Raw genomic sequence first — 22313 nt, forward strand, 5'->3', positions numbered from 1 at the left:
AAACCTCCTTCAACAACAACTAAGTTTATGAAAAGCTTGGCATCAGTTAAGCCAGATTATTCTGAAAGCATTTAAAGATGAAACTGGAAGGAAGAAATAAACAGACAAAAGGAAATAATCCATTTCATTTTCTAAAAATTTTTTTTCTCTCACTCAATCATAGTGGAGCCAGATTACATTTATATTTCTATCACTGTCCCTGATGGTCTTTGTAGGGAAATAGAAATGGCATTTAATAAAACAAAGATAAGAAGAGCAGCAGAATTAGACCAAGTATATACAGAGGAGGCCTATTCTGGAGATGACCTGCTTTTGAGAGTGTTGAAGGATTGATTTTTATCTTTCTGGGAAAAGCTTATGGATTTGATTATTCCTCTCCCTCATACATTGGAGTAATTTAGTTATTATCTTTTAAATTTTAATTCAAAATTAATTTTATTTTCATCTATCAAAGCTAAAAGACATATAGGAGGCATCAAAGTTATCAGTAGGTAGGAGGTGGAGGTCTTTGCCAAGAATTCTCTGTCTTCTTCTCCCCACCTATTAATAACAAAAAGAAAACCTATTACAAATATGTTTGGTTATCTGTAAAACAAATTCCCTATATTAACTTTGGTGAGGTGACTATGTGCATAGAGTTAGGACTTGGAGTCAGAAAGGCCTGAATTCAAATTTAGCTTTATACACTTATTGACTCTGTGATGCATTTCACCTCTATTTGCCTCAGGTTCCTCACCTGGAAAATGAGAATAATTACAGCACTTATCTCCCAGTGTTGTTAATGAGGGTCAAATCCGTTAATAACCATAAAACACTTAGCACAGTGCTTGGCACATACTAAGTGCTATATAAATATTAGCTAGTATTAGTCATGTCCCCTCTCAAAAAAAAAAAGAAAGAAAAAGAAAATATATTTCAGTCTATACTCAGAATCCATCAGCTTTTCAATATCTGCTCACTTTTTAACAGTTCATATACGACTCAATTATTATCCATAATCACTGATCCTTTTGTTTGTGTTCTCATTTTTTCAAAATATGAGAACAATTTACATGCACACAAACACATACACAAGGTATCTTTGGTGAAGGTATGAAAAGGAGAAAGGCAGGTGTTCACAAATCATATTGTCTAAAGGACCATCTCTTCACAGTCATGCAATTGACTATAATGAGCAGAAACGTGTGACCTCATTGTACTATTTGTTGTTTGTTGTCTATTTAAAAGAGGATTTTATTCGATAGAGTAAAATAATAGCTTAAAGATGGGTTTTACAAGGTATCTCTCTTCTGCCTGTCAAAATCATTGAGATTCCTTGAAACATTTAATGGGAAAGCTAAAAAATGACATTGAAATTATTATGAGATTGAATATGTTCTTCAGTCTTTTCAATCCAATTTGATTCTTTGTGATTCTAGATACTAAATGTGGTTTGCCATTTGTATCCCACTTTACAAATGAGAAACTGATGCAAATAGAGTTAAAAGACTTGCCTATTTTCATAATAGCTAGCAAGTGTCTGAGGCTGGATTTGAATTCATGATATAAACCCTATCCATTGTGCCACCTAGATGCCCCAATTGAATTTTTACTAAATACAAATTACACATATTATTTCTCTCTACTCTTACTGAGATTTTGTTCATCTTACACCAATATGAAAAAAAGCAATTTATTTATTCCTTAAATTAAATTAGTGGAATGCGCACTGGCTTTGTAGTCAAAAGCCTTAAGTTCAAATCCTGCTTTTGACACGTAGTACCTAATATGCCATTTATTTTTATATATATATATATATATTTTCTCTCTCTCTCTCTCTCTCTCTCTCTCTCTCTCTCTCTCTCTCTCTCTCTGTGTCTCTCTCTCTGTGTCTCTCTGTGTCTCTCTGTCTCTGTCTCTGTCTCTGTCTCTGTCTCTCTCTCTCTCTCTCTCTGTCTCTCTGTCTCTCTCTCTCTCTCTCTCTCTCTCTCTCTCTGTCTGTCTTTCTGTCTCTCTTCTCTTTGTCTCACTCTCTTTCTCTGTCTCTCTTTCTTTCTCTCTGTCCTGTTCTCTAAAAGAACCAGGATTTGAATTCAGGTTCTCTGACTCCAAATTTAATCAATTAGTCCTCATTTATTAAATACTTACTGTATGTTTAATATTATAAGGACAAAAATAAAACCATCCTGTTTTCAAGGAGTTTACTATCAAGGGAGACATGTGCATGTAGCTATAATTAGATACAAAATATATGCAGGATAAATGTAAGATTTTGGGGGAGGAGAGGACTTGGTAGCTTTAAGGTTCAGGAAAAGTTTTCTGCAGAAAATAGTGCTTGAGCTGAGTTTTAAAGAAAACCAGAGAATGGCTCTTTTCAATATGTATCTACCTATAGTTTTTGAGGAAAAAAGACACTTTTTACAAAGTATTCTAACATGCACTGGTTGTTTACTAATAAAATTTACTTTTTAATACCTTGAAACTTTTAAATCTTTTTGAATATTATTTAATTTTTTCATAATTATATGTAAAAACAATTTTGAACATTTGTTAAAATTTTGAGTTCCAAATTCTCTCTTTCCCTTCTTTCCCTTTTCCCTCTTTGATATAATTAGCACATTGATATACATGTCCAGTAATGCAAAATATGTTTCCATATTATTTGTTTTATGAATGAACATTTACATCGTTTAAAAAATAATTGAAATATGTGTGTTTGTTTTTCTCCTTAGAGTTTTTCTTATTGTCATTGCAGCAATTTTTATGTTTACCCAACAATTTTTTCAAACTTTCATGAATGATGAAATAAAATACCTTCTTTTATTTCTAATTCTAAGTCTCTAGACTTACTGTTTTTTTGTCTGCTTAACCACATCGGTCCTATCCCCAAGCAACATACTAGTGAATTTAAAATATTCCTTACTTCTACTACTGATAATACATCCTATAAGTATAAAGAAAAGAACCATTGAACCTCAATTTAATTTCCCCAAGCCTGTGATAGTCTTTTTATATCAAAAATTGACAGTCATTTTGATGAGGTGAAGACTGCTATCAGGTTTTAATATAGGTAACATATTGCACTTTGTTGAGTTTCCATAGCAACTGACTGGATAGTCTTTTCCTTTTTGTTTTGCTTTTGTCTTTATGAACTGACGTAGGAGTCTCTTTAGCCTTCAAAAATCTGTAATTTCATCAAAATGGATACTCCCTTGAATGATACAAATCATAATCCCTCTTTAATTTAGGAGATGGTTTTTGAGAATTAGGGCAGTCAAAAAAATCATCACTTGTGATCCTCTATTGAAGAGCTTCCTTAAATTTAGACTGGCTGATGCTCTGATTCTAAATATAAGGATAGCCTCTTATTAATCATTGTTGGAAATTTTTTAAATTTAGGTAGAACCTTCCAGTACTTATACTCCCTAGTTTTGGCCTTCAGATACTCAGGACCACCTGTGGTGATGTAGTCAGTCTTTATCAAATGCAGGAGTTTCTACATACTCCAAAATGAAGAGGGATGGAATGGGATTGCAAATCATTTTTTATCTAAAATAATAAATTCTCTTTAAAGCTATTTTAACAAATGTGAAAGCCATTTGTCAGAGCCAACCTTGTAAATGGATAAAATAAGCAGCAACCTATATGTTGTTATTTCAGGGGTTGTCTGAATGTATGTTCCTCACTTCTGCTTCTTACACCCCGAGTCCTGTCTAAAATTCCATTAGTTGATATGTTCCTTTGGCTTAAAATGCATATTAAAATAACAAGTGCTCCTGACAGTCACAAATTTAGCTTTGCCAATCTTTTAAGTTATTTTTCATTTAATCAAAGTTTTTCATGCTTAAGTAGAAAATATACCATTAAATAAAAATATACAATAATTACAGCATATCATACCATAAACAACTTTTAACCTACAAAATTGATGAATTCTAATTATGTTATTGAATAATCTAACATCACAATAAAAACCAGAAACAATTAAGACTGTTTTTTTCTTTGCAGATAGATAAAATATCTCCAAAATACAATTTTTATTCACCATAAGTTATTAATTTAGGGTCTCTGAACTTTAAAAAAATTTTATGACTATTTCAATATAATTAGTTTTCTTTGTAATTCTATATACTTTATTTTATACATTTAAAATATTATTTTTATAGGGTCCATAGGCTGTACCAGATTGCTAATGGGGTCCTTGACATTGAAAAAGTTAAGTGCCTGTGCTATATACAATGAGCACTTTATTTATAATGAAGACTCAAGTAAATTGAGTAAATGGATAGCCTCAGAAGAATGTGGTATTATATTCAGTTATGTGGGAGTCTTAAAACAGATTAAAGAACCTAGAACAAAGAAACAGAATTCACAACAATAGTAAAACAGACCAAATTTATTGATGGGAGATACAAAATGACAGACAAATAGGTCACATCTTATGGTAGGTCACATCTTATGGACCTCAGGGTGTTAACCCCCAAACAATCAAAGTGTATTTTTATAGGGTTATAATCTAAGTTTATCAGGATCAGATATTGGAAGAAGGATACAAAATATCCAGGTTTGGGGACTAGTACTAATTGTGTGTATGTGGGGAAGACTTTTAGGGAAATGAAGGATAATATTCAAATATTATCCACAGTGTCAGGTACAAGGCAGAAAGGGACTTTGACTCAACATGACTGCCAGTTATATTCTGACAGAATAACTAGAGTTTTTGAGTTTCCAGGTTTTCCACTATGAGGTTACTGTTTACCTTACAATGGGTAACAAATTATAGTACTAAATGGAAAAAAATATTATGGGTAAATAATTTCATTTTTGAAATTTATCTTTCTATAATTGAGTAGAAAAACTATGCTGATTTGCTAAAATAAGCAAAAGTAGGTTTTTTAAAAAATACTTTTCTCTAAAGAATGTATACTAGAACATTTATATAGTGACTGTTAACAAGGAGTTGCTACAATCACACTAGATAAAATAGTATTTATTGTAAAGCATTATGGGTAATAAATGATTTGCTACATGTTATCTTGAAGAAGATAACATGTTACATTTGACATTTATTTTTGGCTGCTGTTGGTATCATGTGTTTTAAGAAATACAGTATAAAAAAACTTCAGGGCAGCTAGCTGATACAATGGATAGAGCACTGGAAGGTCTGAGTTCAAATCCAGCCTCAGACACTCAACACTTACTATCTGTGTGACCTTGAGCAAGACACATAACCTCAATTGCCTCACCTCTCCCCTCCTTCCAAAAAAAAAAAAAAAGCCTTGAAAATACTCATGGATTAAAAAAAAGTTTTATGAAAACCCATAGTTTGTCAGCCTTTTATACACTGATATGAGCAAATTTATAGTGGTGAGTTGGCACTATTAAAAAGAAGAAAAGTCAAGAGAACCTCTGAGTCCTTCTAGGTAAATTATGGGCAATTAAGTTCAAATCTAGACGCCAACATTTACTAACTATATCACTCTGGGCAAGCCTCTTAATCCTGGTTTCCTCATCTTTAAAATGAGCTGGATAAAAGAAAATGGCAAAAATGACATTCTAGTTCTTTGCCAAGAAAACTCTGGGGTTCTGAAGAGTCAGACATGACTGAAAAATGACTGAATAACAGGATGATAGATTACTAGAAGTGACTACTTCTAAGAAACAAGATCATTCTGTGCATTGAACCTTCTTTTAATAAGATCACTTTAAGTTTTGCATTTGATCCTCACAAGAAAGCTGTGAGGTATCATCCCCAACTTATAGATGAGGGGCAGCACACATCTAATAAATTTCTGAGGTGACATTTGAATTCAGACCTTCCTGATTCCAAATCTGGCATTTATCCATTGTACCACTAGAGTTATTTCTTAGATGACTACTTTGGGAATAGAAACCTGTTTGTTAAGTCTGAATGATTACTTCTATAGATTTTTGTCTAATGCTTCTCTGGGAATTTTCACTTTAATAATACACATGTGGGATTTTTATTTTGGGGATACAGGGATTTAGAGCAAGTCCTCGTCATACCAGAAGAAGGGCAGCAGCCCGCCTAGAAGAAACTGAACCTTTAGCAGAAGTACATCATCAGAGTGAACAAGAAGCTTCAGTGAGAAAAAGAAAGCTCAAGAAAAGCAGTCGAGTTCAGCCAGAATTTTACCACTCCGTTCAAGTTCCCTCAACTAGAAAACCTGTAAGTATAAATCATCTTTTAAGAAAATGTGAAACTTACCATCTAGTCACTCCTTGTTTTTACTTAGAACATTTAAAAATAATGTCAGGCATGGTCATAGTTTAGCAAAACGTGCCTAGTGATAATGAGCTTGTTTCCTTGTAGGTTTCAGATTTGGGAAATTTCTATGTTTTTATTTGGCATTTCATGAAGATGGTAAATTTTAAAAATTAAACGGTTTTTTTGTTTAGTACAGGTTTTATTATTATCATAATTCATGGCTCCTGCTAACCCAGAGGTGTATCATTGATTTTGATAACTAAATAATTTTAAATAATAAAAAATAACATTGACCTAAAGTGATCATGTACACAATTTACTAGTGTTTGAGTCACAGTTTCATTTTTTCCCAAGAAAGGAAGAATTTATGCCCATTGGAGAGAGGAAAAAACAGGCAGCTGGAAAAATTGACATTCAGAATATAGTTTCCTCTCCTTTGCATTCCCCCTCTTCCCCTCATAGCTACATGAATCAGCAACACAGAGTAATTAGTTCTCAAGCTTAGTCACTCACTGATCTTTCATAAACTATAAGTTTATAAGATTTAACTATAGTTTGTATTTGTAATAGGAACTTTAGACATTTTTGATAATTTAAAAGCTTTGGTTGAAGAGACAGAATTGATAGAGCTAGCCTTAGAATCAGGAAGACTCAGATTCCAGTTCTAATTCTGACATATGCTGGCTCTGTGACCAAAGTGATTTGTGGGCACTTAACCTCTCCCTATCTATGGTTCTTAGAATGTGGTCCACCTAAGACCAGTAAGAGGACCCTTGAGATCAAAATTATTTTCATAATAATATTAAATTATTACTTGCCTATTGAACTATTTTCCTCTTTTCCAACTAAGTATCTTTGTGAGTCAGGATTTTCCTTATACATTTCAACCAAAATAACATTACACAACACAGAGAAGACAAAAGCAAACATGAGATTTCAATTGTCTTCCATTAAATCAAATATTAAATAATTTTCCAAAAATACATAAAATAATACACTTTTTTCATAAAAATTATTTTTTGGAAAAGATAATTATTTTTAATAAAACATATATGTCAAAATATAATTGATTTCATTTATTTATTAAACACATTTTAAATTATGTTTTAATGTTTAATACAAGATGATATATGAGATGATAATGTGAGATTACAATAGTTATTCAGGGGTGTATTGATTTAACAGCTAGCTCTCTGGGGAGAAAAAGTTTTCAAGACACATTTCTAAATTTGATTTACATTATTAATATTTTATCTATCATTTTCTTAAGGCAATACACCCCACAAAACAAAGCTCTGATTTGTAGCATTTGTGGATTTCTGAGATGTAAATATTCACAATGAAAATTTTAATAATGGGGCAGAGCTGAAGAACTAGCTCTTGCACATCCCTAGGTCACATATAACCCACATAAACAAAAGCTCTTTGAGATTCTCAATACATTTTAAGAGATGATAATATGAGATATCAATAGATATCCAGGGGTGTGTTGATTTAACTGCTATCTCTCTGGAGGGGAAAAGTTCTCAGGACACATTTCTACATTTGACCTACATTATTAACATTTTATCACTTTTATTAAGTCAAGACAACCCACAAAACAAATAAAGCTCTGATTTATAGCATCTGTGGATTTCTGAGATATAAATATTCACACTGAAAATTTTAATAATGGGGCAGAGCTGAAGAACTGCCTCCTGCACATCCTTAGGTCACCCACATAAACAAAAGCTCTTTGAAGTCCTCAATACATTTTAAGAGTGTAAAGTCCTAACTCCCAAATGTTTGAGAATCTTTGTTCTAAGCAACTCTTTAAGACTGTCAATCATAGAAAAGGCATTTGTCTATAGTAAAAGAGGGAGTTTTCTTACCAGGGAGTTCCCTGTATCAGTGAAATCATAAATTTATCCCTATCCCAATTTTTAGTTGAATAATCAAGACATCCTGTACCACTATGGATTCTAGGAAATTCTGTGGAGTCCCTTCAGTCTTTAGACCTTTAAGCTTTTTATGAACTGCTTAGCTTGTTGAGCTTATAGCCATGAGCATTAGTCTCATGTGTCATTATAAAGTTTGTGCCTGTTGCTAAGGATGCCTGGCATCCTATTGATTTCTGCCTGGAGTGCTCTCTCCTGTTGACTACTGAATGATGATTGCAGTCTAGTATATCTGCCCATCTACTAGACAAAATTCAAACTAAAGTTAGGCTTGGGACAAAGAATCAGAGAGACTGCCTTCACAAAAGCTAATTACTGTTACATCCGTCTAGGAAAGTTTGAAAAATTATAGGCTATTTATTCCACAAACAAGTGGATAAATGCTTCATTTCCTTCTGGGGCTTCCTTCATGGGTGTGGCTCTATTGAATTATCTTTTAGAAAAAAATCTTTTTCAGCTGAAAGGGACTATATTGTCAAGGAGCAGTCAGTTCCTTCCTATGCTGTGTGATATAGAGAAAATAGCCCTATATTTGTAATCTTTACTCCCCAGCAGACCTTGCACAGGTTACTTTCCTCTCTGGGACTTGTCTATAAAATGAAGGGGTTGAATTAAATGACCTCTAAGACTACTTCCTGCTCTCAATCTTTTGATCCTAAGAGCAGGGAGCTCTCCACAAAGTAGAGTCCCAGGGAGAGCAGGATGTAGGATGAAAGCCATCAGTGAGGCATTATCCTTCATTGTACAAAAAATATCCTTTGATAATCATATCCCTTATTTTGTCCTTCTACTCTAGTGATTCAAAATTGTTTTAAAAGGAGATTTTTCACTGCCACCTAGAGTCTTTTGATTTCCTTTTCATCAAGATGCAGCCAGTTACTCATACTATCTACCACTTAGCAAAGGTGAAAGGGCATGGGATTTATGTCAGTAGAGGACCTGCAGAGATTTTGAACATTCCTGTACCAAAGGGTTTTGGGAGGCCTTATATATAGATGTTTTAAACCTTTAATGTGTATGTCATAAACCTCTTTGGCAGTCTGGGGAAACCTCTAGACTGCTTCTCAAAATAATTTTTTTTAAAGTTCATAATGAAAGGAAATGATAATTTTTAGTCAGCAATTAGTGAAAATAAAGTTTCAAATTTGTGCATCCCCCTGAAATCTATCTATAGTTCTTTGTTAATGAACCTAAGTTAAGAACATTTACCCATTGTATTGTACCTGGATTTAGGCCATGAAGTTTAGGAGTAATCATCAATTAATCAAAAAGTCTTTATTCAGTGGCTATGGCATGATGAAAAGAACTCCCCTTTGGGCTCAAGTTTAAGGGACTCTAGCTTCTCAAGGATTCCCTGCCAGCTATTGGGCTATACCATCCTGCCTGCAAAGCTGGCTCTAAGGTTGTTGTGGGTCAAACTCCTGGGTTCCATAAGGCTCACCTCTGGCACAAACTGAGAAAAATGAACAACACAGAACAGAAACAAGTGCATTGTCAACTCCTACTCTTCTCATACTAAAGCTCTCTCCTGCCCAGGACCATTTTTTAGAGCTGGAGCCAGGGCAAAGAAAGAGAGCAGGGGAAAAGAACTCTTATTATTCATGGAGCACATTATTTAAGTAAACCCTAATCTTTACTCTGGATGCAGTAGATAAAAGTGACACAAAGAGAGGTGGAAAAGGTATATCCTCATCTCTTAGAACAAAACTTGGCAACAAGCAAGCATTTAGTAAGTGCTCATTCATTCATCCATCTGTCCATCTGTCCATCCATCCAATCCACTCATTCATTCAAAGACTTCTTGGATGAACAATTATTACTAATAGCTTTCCAATTTTTAGTTCAGATGTGAATTTATCTAGACTAATATCTTATGGTTCTGTGCTGAATTATGTTAGATCCAGTTAATGCCTGTGAGAGCCTTTCTTGTGCAAATAAGATAACATTTTGCCAGGAACTTTCTTAGGTCTTATTTCCCTCAACTATAAAATGAGGCAGGTAGTTGAATTAACTGATTTCTGAGGTCCCTTCCACCCTTAGATTTATGGTCTTATGGCACTGTACATGATCATAAGGCACTATATAAATGTGAACAATTATTATTGTTTATCTTATGTGCACACAATGTACACAAGCAAAGCTAAAACAAAAAGGTGACAGAATACATTTGGAGTAGGAAAAACACTGAAGTCGAGACTTGAAGGCAAAATAAAAATGAATCATCTGTGGTGACTCAGATTTCTATGAGAAGAGAGTTTACATTAGAGATTCAACATTTGTAGTGGTGAAGTTGAGGCCCAAGATGTGAATGATTTATCTGATAATGGCTCAGCTTAGAAAAAATAAAAGGATGTTGGTAAAAGGGGGGAGAAGCATCAGAAGATCTAACAGTGCATTTTCAGCTCTTCTATGCTTTGTGTATCCTCTTAATGAAGGGGCTATGGTTTGCAAAGAACTCATTATATTTTTGTTTCTGTGGCTGCATATATCTCTTTGTTCTTTGTGTATTCAGTTGGGCTATCAGGAAATTCATAATTTATACTTTAGATGTACTCACTGACATTTATAATGGATGTGGTCTATTATAAACTCAATAAAAAATAAGCATATGGATAATTGAATCCCTTCTGGGAGTTAAATATTCAAGTAAGCTAATTTTTGTTGTTGTTCTCTGATTTTTAGTTGTGCTCATCTTAGCAAAGATACTGGAGTAATTTGCTATTTCCTTCTTCAGCTCATTTTACAGATGAGGAAACTGAGGCTAACAGGGTTAAGTGGCTTGTTCAGAGTAACACAGCTAATAAAGGTCTGAGATCAGATTTGAACTCAGGAAGATGAGTCTTCCTAACTCCAGATCTAGTATTCTCTCTATATATTGTGTTACCTGACTGCCCTAATATTTATTGAGCCTCTGATTTATGCAAGGTACTATGTTAAATGTTTTGGTGTACATATGAATGAATAAGAGCCTATCCCTTCCCTCAGGGAGCTAATAATCTAGCAGAGGATGACACACATGTAAAGAGATGTAATATAAAGAGATGTAATACAAGAATTAATGTGACATCTGTTGTATGAGAAATATGAGTCATGGACACCTAGAGAGAAAAGGTACAAGTTTGTTTTGGCTGGTAGAGATCATGTTGACAGAGAACATTTAAGTGGAAACTTGAATAATGGTTAAGACTTAGTCTAGAAGAGAAATGCAAGGACATTTCAGGTAATGGAAGATTATGTGAAAAAAGTCATGGAAGCAAAAAGAAAGGCACAAGGCTTGTTCAGGGAATGGCATATAGTCTAATTTGATTAGAGTATAAAGTGTAAAGGAAATGAAAATGTTTCCTTTAATGGTTCTCCATCACCTATAGAATAGACTACCAAACTTTTTTTTAAAACAATTTATGAATAAAAAGTCAAATTTTCTTTTTTATATATTTCCTTTTTTAACTTAATGATATTTTTTCTCCAATTACACATAAAGTCTTCAATATACATTTTTGTAAGATTTTAAGTTGCAATTTTTCTTTTCTCTCCTTCCCATATCTTCACTCTCTTCAAGAAGTGAACAATTTTTTTTAATTTTTTTTTATTATATATATATATATATTTTATAATATTATCCCTTGTATTCATTTTTCCAAATTACCCCCCCTCCCTTATTCCCTCCCCCCCGACGACAGGCAATACCATACATTTTACATGTGTTACAATATAGTCTAAGTACAATACATGTGTGTGAATATTATTTTCTTGTTGCACAATAAACATTAGAATCCGAAGGTACATGCAACCTGGGCAGACAGATATTAGTGCTAACAATTTACATTCCCCTCCCAGTGTTTCTTCTCTGGGTGTATCTACCTCTGTCCATCATTGATCAACTGGAAGTGAGTTGGATCTTCTTTATGTTGAAGATTTCCACTTCCATCAGAATACATCCTCATACAGTATCGTTGTTGAAGTATACAGTGATCTTCTGGTTCTGCTCATTTCACTCAGCATCAGTTGATTTAAGTCTCTCCAACCCTCTCTGTATTCCTCCTGCTGGTCATTTCTTACTGAGCAATAATATTCCATAACTTTCATATACCACAATTTACCCAACCATTCTCCAACTGATGGACATCCATTCATCTTCCAGTTTCTAGCTACAACAAAAAGAGCTGCCACAAACATTTTGGCACATATATGTCTCTTTCCGCTCTTTAGTATTTCTTTGGGATATAATCCCAGTAGTAGCGCTGCTGGGTCAAAGGGTATGCACAGTTTGATAACTTTTTGGGCATAATTCCAGATTGCTCTCCAGAATGGCTGGATTCTTTCACAACTCCACCAGCAATGTATTAGTGTCCCAATTTCCCCACATCCCCTCCAACATTTGTCATTATTTGTTCCTGTCATCTTAGCCAATCTGACAGGTGTGTAGTGGTATCTCAGAGTGGTCTTAATTTGCATTTCTCTGATCAGTAGTGATTTGGAACACTCTTTCATGTGAGTGGATATAGTTTCAATTTCTTCCTCTGAGAATTGTCTGTTCATATCCTTTGACCATTTATCAATTGGAGAATGGTTTGGTTTCTTATAAATTATGGTCAGTTCTCTATATATTTTGGAAATGAGACCTTTGTCAGAACCTTTGTTTTTAAAAATATTTTCCCAATTTGTTACTTCCCTTCTAATCTTGTTTGCATTAGTATTATTTGTACAGAAACTTTTTAGTTTGATGTAATCAAAATCTTCTATTTTGTGATCAATAATGATCTCTAGTTCTCCTCTGGTCATAAATTCAAGAAGTGAACAATTTGATACAGGTTATAACCTATACAATCATTTAAAATATTTTATATTAGTTATGTCTGAAAGAAAAATGAGAACAAATGGGAAAACCATGAGAAAGAAAAAGCAAATCCCCCAAAAGGTGAAAATGCTATGCTTTGATTCACATTCATACTTCTTTCTCTAGATGAGGATGGTATTTTCTATCCCAAGTCTCTTGAAATTGTCTTAGATCACTGTATTGCTGAGAAGAGCTAAGTCCATTGTAGTTGACCCTCACATAATCTTGCTGTTATGTGTATAATGTTCTCCTACTTCTTCTGCTCATTTCATTCAGCATCAATTCATGGCTTTCTAGGCTTTTACATTCATATACCAATAATTTGTTTATCATTCCTCAGTGGATGGGCATTCACTCAATTTCCAATTCCTTGACACCATAAAAAGAACTTCTATAACAGAATACTAAACTAGTTTGATATTCAAGAAATCTGAGACTAGACAATGAACAAGTATGTAATCATTGAAAGTTTCTGAGCAGGAGAGTGACAAAGTCAAACTGTACTTAAGGGTTAAAGAAACTGAACAATTATAAGAGATTTGTCTTACTAAATAGTTGATCTGAACAAAGGCTTCACTCAGAGTAGATGAAGTGGTTAGAGTCCTGGACCTCAGGTCAACGAGACCTGAATTTAAATGTGGCCTCAGTTGCTTAATATCTGTGTAATTCTGGACAAGTCTGCCTCAGCTTCTCTATTTGTAAAATGGGGATAATCATAACATCTATCTCCTTGGATTATTGTGAGAGTGAAATAAGAAAATACTTGTAAAATGCTTAGCACAGTGCTTGGTACATTTTTATTGTTAATTCATTTCAATTGTTTTTGACTGAAATCATTTGGGGTTTTCTTTTTTCTTTACTTTTTTTTTAAAAATAGCATTTTATTTTCAAAATATTTCTTTTTCTTTTTTTTTTGAGAGGGGACATTCAAAATATATGCAAAAATAGTTTTCAGTATTCATCCTTGCAAAACCTTGCGTGTTGTATCTTGCTTTATAGAGCCCCCAAGTTGGGTTGACAAAATGTACTTACCATGCTTTCTAGAGCCCCACACCAGGGTGATTAACATATACTGTATTAGAGGAGAAGGGATGAGGTGGGACTCCTAAGGATGGTGGAAATATGGAGTTCATTTATTCCCAGTTCTTCCTTCTTTATATATTCTAATACCCTTATGTAACCAAAAACAACACTGGGCATGCACAGGTGGGACCACATAAACAACTTGCTATTGTACATAGTTTGCCACCTGGTATCACTCTGCTTCAATCTCAACACAGGGGAGATAGAGAGCCGAACCAGATTGTCAGCAGGTTCTCTCTGGGCTGAAGGGTCTTATACCTCACCCAGAGTTCCCCTACTATCTGTGGCCATCTACAGTTGTGTTCCCCCCACTCCTCTATAAAACAAGTAATGCAATATATGTTAAAGTGCAATTCTTCTAAGCATATTTCCACAATTATCATGCTGCACAAGAAAAATCAGATCAAAAAGGGAAAAAATGAGAATGAAAATAAAAAGTAAGCAAACAACAACAAAAAAGGTGAAAATATTATGTTGTGATTCCACAATCACCTCCACAGTCCTCTCTCTGGAGGCAGATGGCTCTCTCCATCACAAGACCATTGGAATTGGCCTGAATCATCTCATTGTTGAAAAGATTTACATCCATCGGAAGTGATCATCACATAATCTTGTTGTTGCTGTGTACAATGATCTCCTGGTTCTACTCATTAGCATCAGTTCATGTAAGGCTCTCCAGGCCTCTCTAAAATCATCCTCCTGACTGTTTCTTACAGAACAATAATATTCCATAATATTAACATACCACAATTTATTTAGCCATTCTCCAATTGATGGGCATCCACTCAGTTTCCAGTTCCTTGGCACAACAAAAAGGGCTGCCACAAATATTTTGCACATGTGGGTCCCTTTATGATCTTTTTGGGATACAGACACTATAGTGACACTGGTGCTACAAAGTATATGCACAGTTTGATAACTCTTTGGGCATAATTCCAAATTGCTCTCCAGAATGGTTGTATCAGTTCACAATTCCACCAATAATGCATTAGTATCCCAGTTTTCCCACATCCCTTCCAACATTCATCATTATCTTTTCCTGTTATCTTAGCCAATCTGAGAGATGTGAAATATCACCTCAAAGTTGTTTTAATTTGTATTTCTTAGAGAATTTTTTCTAGATGGCATAGTCCATATTTGAAAATAGCTTATATTCATTCATATTCATCTGATATGTACTGAGACGCAAATCAATGAGTCAATCATCAAGAATATATTAAATGAAAAAGTGCTAGGGATAAAAAAGACTCTAAGAACTCACAATTCTTTTTCTTAATATTCATTTAAAAATTGAGTTCCTGATGCCAAGTGAAGTAAGTAAAACTAAGAGAACATTGTACACAGCAACAACAACATTATATGATGATCAATTCTGATCATCATATATATTGAAAAGAGTTCTCACTCTTTTCAATAGTGAGGTGATTCAGATCACTTTCAATGTCTTGTGCTAGAGAGAGACATCTGCACCCAGAAAGAGGACTATGGGGAATGAGTGTGTATCACAACATAGTATTTTCACTTAAAAAAACCAAAACTGTTGTTTGCTTGCACTTTGTTTTCTTTCCCATTTTTTCCTTTTTGATCTGATTTTTCTTGTGCAGCATGATAATTCTGAAAATATGTATAGAAGAACTGCACATGTTTAGCATATAGCTTTCTAGGGGAGGGGTGGAAAAGGGAAGGAGGGAGGAGAAAAAAGGGATGAAAAAAATCTGGAACACAAGATTTTGCAAGGGTGAATGTTGAAAATTATGCATACAGCTACACCCAGGGAAGGAACTCTGGGAGATGACTATGAACCACTACATAGAATTCCTAATCCCTCTATTTTTGTCCACCTCCATTTTTGATTTCCTTCACAGGCTAATTGTATACTATTTCAAAATCCGATTCTTTTTGTATAACAAAATAACTGTTTGGGCATGTATACATATATTGTATTTAACTTATACTTTAACATATTTAACATGTATTGGTCAACCTGCCATCTGGGGGAAGGGGTGGGGGGAAGGAGGGAAAAAGTTGAAACAAAAGTTTTGCAATTGTCAATGCTGAAAAATTATCTATGCATTTATCTTGTAAATAAAAAGCTATAATAATTTAAAAAAGAGAAAACTATGCATATGTTTTGAAAATAAAAAATTTTAAGTAAAAAAAAACAAAAAAGAAAATGTATGTGTAATTATGAAAAAATAATAAAATATTTTAAAAATTTTAAAAAATTAAAAAAAAATTTAATTCCACATTCTCTCCCTCCGCCCTAGCCCTTTTCCTCTCATTGAGAATGCAAGCAACATGATATCCTTTATATATATATATATATATATATATATATATATATATATATATATATATATGAAGTCATGAAAATATATTTCTATATTAACCATATTGTGGGGGGGAAAGCAAGAAAAATGGAACAATTATGCTTCAATTTCATTCAGAGTTCATTACTTCTTTCTCTAGAGAGATAGATAGCATTTTTCATCATGAGTCCTTAGGGATTACCTTGAATTATTTTATTAATCAGAATAATTGCTCAGTTGATCAATACAATAGATGGTGCGGTGAATAGAACACTGGCCCTGGACTCAAGAGGACCTGAGTACAAATCTAGCCTATGATACTTAACACTTCCTAGTTGTATTACCCTGGACAAGTCACTTAACACTATTCCAGGGAAGGAAAACAAACAAGTGTATCTTTGCATACAATTGTACAATAATATTGTATAGTTACTGCTAATGTGTACAGAGATCTCCTGATTCTTTTTGCTTCACTTTGTATCAATTCATTTAAGTCTTTCCAGGATTTTCTGAAACCATCCAGCTCATCATTTATTATATCAAAATAATATCCCACCACAGTGGGATTGTTCAATTCTCTAATTGATAGGTACCTCTCAATTTTCTTTTTTTTGCCTTCACAAAAATGGCTGCTATAAATATTTTGGTACCTATAGGTCCTTTCCCTTTTCCTTTGATCTCTTTGGATACAGAGTTGAGGATATGCACAGTTTGATAACTCTGTGGGCATAGTTCCAATTGTTCTGTTATATTTTAATGGAAGAGACATTAAAATGTCTATGTACATATGAGATCTATACAAAGTAGATGGAAGGAAATCTTTGATGAAAGAAGAGAGAGAGAGAGAGAGAGAGAGAGAGAGAGAGAGAGAGAGAGAGAGAGAGAGAGAGAGAGAGAGAGAAGAGAGAGAGAGAGAGAGAGAGAGAGAGAGAGAGAGAGAGAGAGACAGAGAGACAGAGAGACAGAGAGACAGAGACAAAGACAGAGACAGAGAGACAGAGACAAAGACAGAGAGACAGAGACATAGAGACAGACAGAGAGAAAGAGGCAGAGACAGAGTGAGAGAGACAGGGAGAGAAAGAGAGACAGAGAGACACAGAGACACAGAGAGAGAAACAGAGAAACAGAGAGAGAGACAGAGAGACAGAGAAAGAGAGAGAGCGAGCACCTGGAAAAGCCTCTTTCCAATAAAACATGGGTTTTGAGTTGTCTAAAGAAAGCTAGGGAAGCCAAGAGAGAAGAAAAGGGAGACCATATAGGGAGAGCCATTGAATAAACAGTCAGGAGATGATATGTTCTGTTGAAGGAATATCAAAAATGCATTGCTGCTGGATCATAAAATATGTGGGGTATAAGAAAACTGGAAAGATAATGACCATCTTTAGTATGCTGAAATTATTTAAAAACTTAGTTCTTTAATATTTCAAAATATATGTTTTCATTAACTTGGGTGTTCCCTCAGTCATTGCAATTCATATTTCTCCATAAATTAGCAGACAGTTAAGATAAATTTGCATTGATGACTTTAAAAATATATCAATCATTTCCTGATATACTCCTCCCTTCAAATGAACCTTCCATTGTGACAAAAAAAAGAAAGAAAAGAAAAGCAAAAACAGCTGCTATAATTCCCTCATGTGACAGTTAAAAAGTTTTCTTTTTTATATGGTAGACAGTTTCATAAACTTCTTTGGCCAAAATTCTTAGCTGGGGCTCACCTTCACAGTACATTGACATTTGAAGCATTGACACAATTTGCCAGATTTTGAATTTCGTTGGCATAGCTGCTGAGAAACATATATCAAGGAGGCATCAGATAACAGCTACAGTGGTTTTCAAACTATAGAGCTGAATCCTTAGGAACCTATCTGATCCCAAACTTTTTGCCTTTATGTATTTTTTGAGTATTTCAATTCATTTTTTGAGTATTTTGAGGATTTCAAGAAATTTTTAAAATAAGTAGATTGATTTCAAAATAAGATTATTTAGAGAGAGCTTTCAACATTCATTTTTGAAATATTTTGAGTTTCCATCTTTTTCCCTCCATTACCTGCCCTTCCCAAGACAGCAGGAAATATGATATAGGTTATGCATGAACAATCACTTTAAACATATTTCCATATTAGTCATTTTGTGAAAGAAAAATTAGAAAGGAAAAAACCATGAAAAAGAAAAAAGCAAACCCCAAAAAAGGTAAAAGTAGTACGAATCAATCATAGTTCTCTCTCTGGATACAGATGGCATTTTCCTTCCCAAATCTATTCTAGCTATCATTTTTAATCTACCTTAATAGAGATAAGTAGTATAATTTTTTTCCTGTCCTTTGACTCCCTCTGCTGGAGATACTGATGAATAGTAAAATTACATGAAAGAAGGCTGCAGTAAAAGAGAGAATCAATATTTTAATTTTTGTTTTTATTGTTGTTGAGTCATTTCAATCATGTTCAACTCTATGATTTTATTGGGGTTTTCTTGGCAAAGATATTTGAGTGTTTTTCTATTTCCTTCTCTAACTCTTTTTACAAATGAGGAATTGAGGCAATAGATGAACTGTCTAGAGTCACTGACAAACCAGATTTGGAACTCACATTCTCACTTTAGGCCATGCCCTCTATCCACTGAGCCACCTCACTGCCAACATTTTTATATTATCTATAAATAATTATATATTGAATATACACATAACTATGGCACACATATACTACACACATACATACATATACACATATTTACATATATGTACATCTGTCTCTATATATGAATACATATTTACTAGACCTGTCATTTCATCTATCTAAGGAGCTCCAAGAAGAAACTCCTTGGAACAATGCAATTTAGCACCTACTCTACAACTTATAGTATAAGAGCATGTCACCTGGAACCCCCAAAAGTTAAGTAATTTGCTTGGCTTCACAAAACATGTGTCAGAGGCAGAATATGAACCTGGATCTTTGAAGTCAACTGCCTACTTATTTCAGGTTGCCTTTCATAATGTTATGTTTTCCTCCCTTAATATGACATTTATGGCAACAAATTTAAAATATCATGCCAACAAAGGCATTTATTGTTTATAACTAGGTGACCCAGAAAACATGGCTCAAAGATCCTTTGAAGATTGCCTCTATTTAAAAGTGTTATGCATAGGGATTTAGTTTTATGTGCTGAGACAATTTCCTATCTTCCCCTTAGATAAGTGAAAAGGTACTGGTGGTTTCTTTATATACTTTCTGTCCCAGTTCCTCTAAAGAAGCTAGTCCTTGAAAGCTAGGGATTAGATGGTACTATTAATAGAGAATAACTTGCCCCCATGTCAAATGCTCATATTGATTTTCCAAGATGTTGCATTAAAAGAGTATGGTTAGGTAGGATAAGAAATAACTATGGAGGTACTATTGCTCCAGCTGCCCCTCCAGCAATATTTTAATATATAGGCCCTAAATCATTTTATTCCTAAAGAGAACTTTGATTTTATTGGTCGTACTCATGAAATTCTCACCCAATGAATGGGAAATACCAATGAGAACTCTCATCAAAGAATACTGTTAATTTTGAGATTAAGAACTATGCCTAATGGACTTTGCTGAGATTCTTGAGTTTAGGGCATTAAGTAGGGCACATGAGTTTCCCCAAGTAATTAGAAAGCTATCTAGAGATAGTCTATTGAGGAAATGTCCTCTGTCATTATAGAATAAAACAGTGACCTGCAACTTATGGGCAGCTGGGTGGTGCAATGAATAAAGCACTGGACTTGGAATCAGGAAAATTCATCTTCCTGAGTTCAAATCTGGAGTCAGATACTTACTAGGTGTGTAAACCTGGGTAAATCACTTCACCCTATTTGCCTCAATTTCCTCATCTGTTAAATGAGCTGGAGAAAGAAATGACAAGCCATTCTTTGTTTATCTTTGCCAAGGAAACCCCAAATAGGGCCAAAAAGATTTGGACACAACAGAAACAACTGATTGATTAAGCCCATACCATCCTTTAGGGGCCAATTTAGGAGTTCTAGCATTTATTTGTAAACTAGTTGTTTGGAACTTTGACTTAATATGGCTATGGAAACTTTATTGTTTCCCAGGCCAATCTTGACGTTTCTTTAATCTAAAACAGGACTTCTTAACTTTTTTTGTATGTCATGGACCTCTTTGGAAGTCTGGTAAAGTCTGTAGACCACTTTTCAAGATAATATTTTTAAATGCATAAAATAAAACAAATAGGATTTTAAAGGAAAGCAATTATATTGAAAAAGATATAATTTGTTCCCGGCTAAGTTTAGTGATCCCTTGAAATCTATTCATAAATCTCAGGTTAAGATACCCTTGACCTAGAATGTACCAGAAGCTTCTACATCTATTATTGATGACTTTGTTTCTATGGGAAAATACATTATGAATTCTGACTTCAGCATTTCAAGGACAAGGCTCTAGCCTCCTTGGCAGCACAGTTCTTGGCAGGCATTCAACATGGGGAATGGAGTACACAGGCAACTAAAAGCCTTAGTCTTTTTTATAATAATTACTGTTAAGGCAGTTTTTTCTTTTGAGGTTTTTGATCTGACCACAAAAATTGAGTAGTTAAGGACTTATAATAAATGTTTGCCCAATGGGATTAACCATTTCCTACATTATCCTACCCCAGGTTATGGCTGAGATCATACAGATTTGTCCTGATAGGGAGGTAGACCCTGATAGGTCTTGTTATATGCTACATAAGCATTGCCAGGATGGTACAGACCCAATCTGTTAGGTGAGAGACACAGCCCATTGCATAACTTGTATCTTGTTCACTCTATTGGTCATGTAGCATCTGGTGAAGTTTCTAACTTTTTAAGATTTCTTATGCTACTTCCATGTAAAACTGATGACTAAGCCTCATTCCTTGGGCCCAAAAGCCAAAGAACAGCTTCACACAAACTCTTAGTGGGAGGATTCCCATGGGTTTTGTCAGATGGACTTTGTGTTCCTTCCACAGGAAAAAAATGAATCTCCTGGGACCATGTTAATGGAGTACTTCTGTTCATATCTCTCAGTAGCACATGTACAAATGCCCAAGGCAGAACTTTGGCCCAAAGGTCCTCTCTAGTGATACTTGTGTCAGTTTGGGTAGCAATACCACTCAGGATCAAAGGGCCTGCATTTCAATCCTAATGCTGTTCCTTGGATCCATCTTGAGCACATCATTTGACAGAAGATCATACTTTTAGTGTTGGAAGGAAATTTACTAGTTTTTTTATTCCCATGCCCCTATTCTATAGATGAGGAAACCAAAGCTAGAATGGGAAAGTGATTTATCCAAGATCACACAGCACATTTTCCCTTATCTGTTAAATGAGAAGATTGTACTACCTGTTTCTAAGGCCCCGTCTAATCTCAAATTCTTTTTTTCCTGTCTCACAGAAGAGAATCTAGGAATGGAGCCAAGGGAGGCTTTCTTGCACAGTACAAGTCATAAATGTACATTATACTGTGGGCCAAATCTGTTACTGGCATGAGGATAAATTGGGCTTTGCCCAGACTACTGACATCCTGGGGGGAGGATGGTAAACTTCCTCCCCAATGGATGCATTTTCTTCTTACTGTGAAAACCAGCCTTGTACCTTTGAAGGTATCCTTGGTCCTTTGAAATCCTGTACCACCATATGGCCATATGTGATAGCTGCCACATTTTTCCTGGGGTTATTTTTCTGCCAGTATCTTCCTCTCTGGGTGAGAGCAAGACCTTTCTCTCATTCAGACTCTCCTTGGTGCCACAGCCATTCCTCCCCTCTATTTTTTTTCCAGGTGAAAAAATTCACAGCTTTACTGTGTACATAAGAGAACTCAACAGGATGAAGTTTAGCTACCCCTCCCCTTCCCTTCCTTGCCCTCTTCCCTACTACAGGGCTTCCTTTTCACCAGGTGTTGTTTTTTTTGTTTGTTTGTTTTTTTCATCTGAGAGAC

General features: G+C 34.5%; 1 protein-coding gene across 1 annotated transcript in view; it reads left to right on the forward strand.

Annotated features, from left to right (window-relative positions):
• The window catches only part of DST (dystonin), a 570187-nt gene that overhangs the window by 79840 nt on the left and 468034 nt on the right, over positions 1-22313 (forward strand). Inside the window, 1 exon segment of the mRNA XM_074310618.1 lies at positions 5981-6169. Coding sequence (XP_074166719.1) covers positions 5981-6169 — 189 coding nt within the window.

Source organism: Sminthopsis crassicaudata, chromosome 4 (assembly GCF_048593235.1).
Source record: "Sminthopsis crassicaudata isolate SCR6 chromosome 4, ASM4859323v1, whole genome shotgun sequence".
Lineage (NCBI taxonomy): Eukaryota > Metazoa > Chordata > Mammalia > Dasyuromorphia > Dasyuridae > Sminthopsis > Sminthopsis crassicaudata.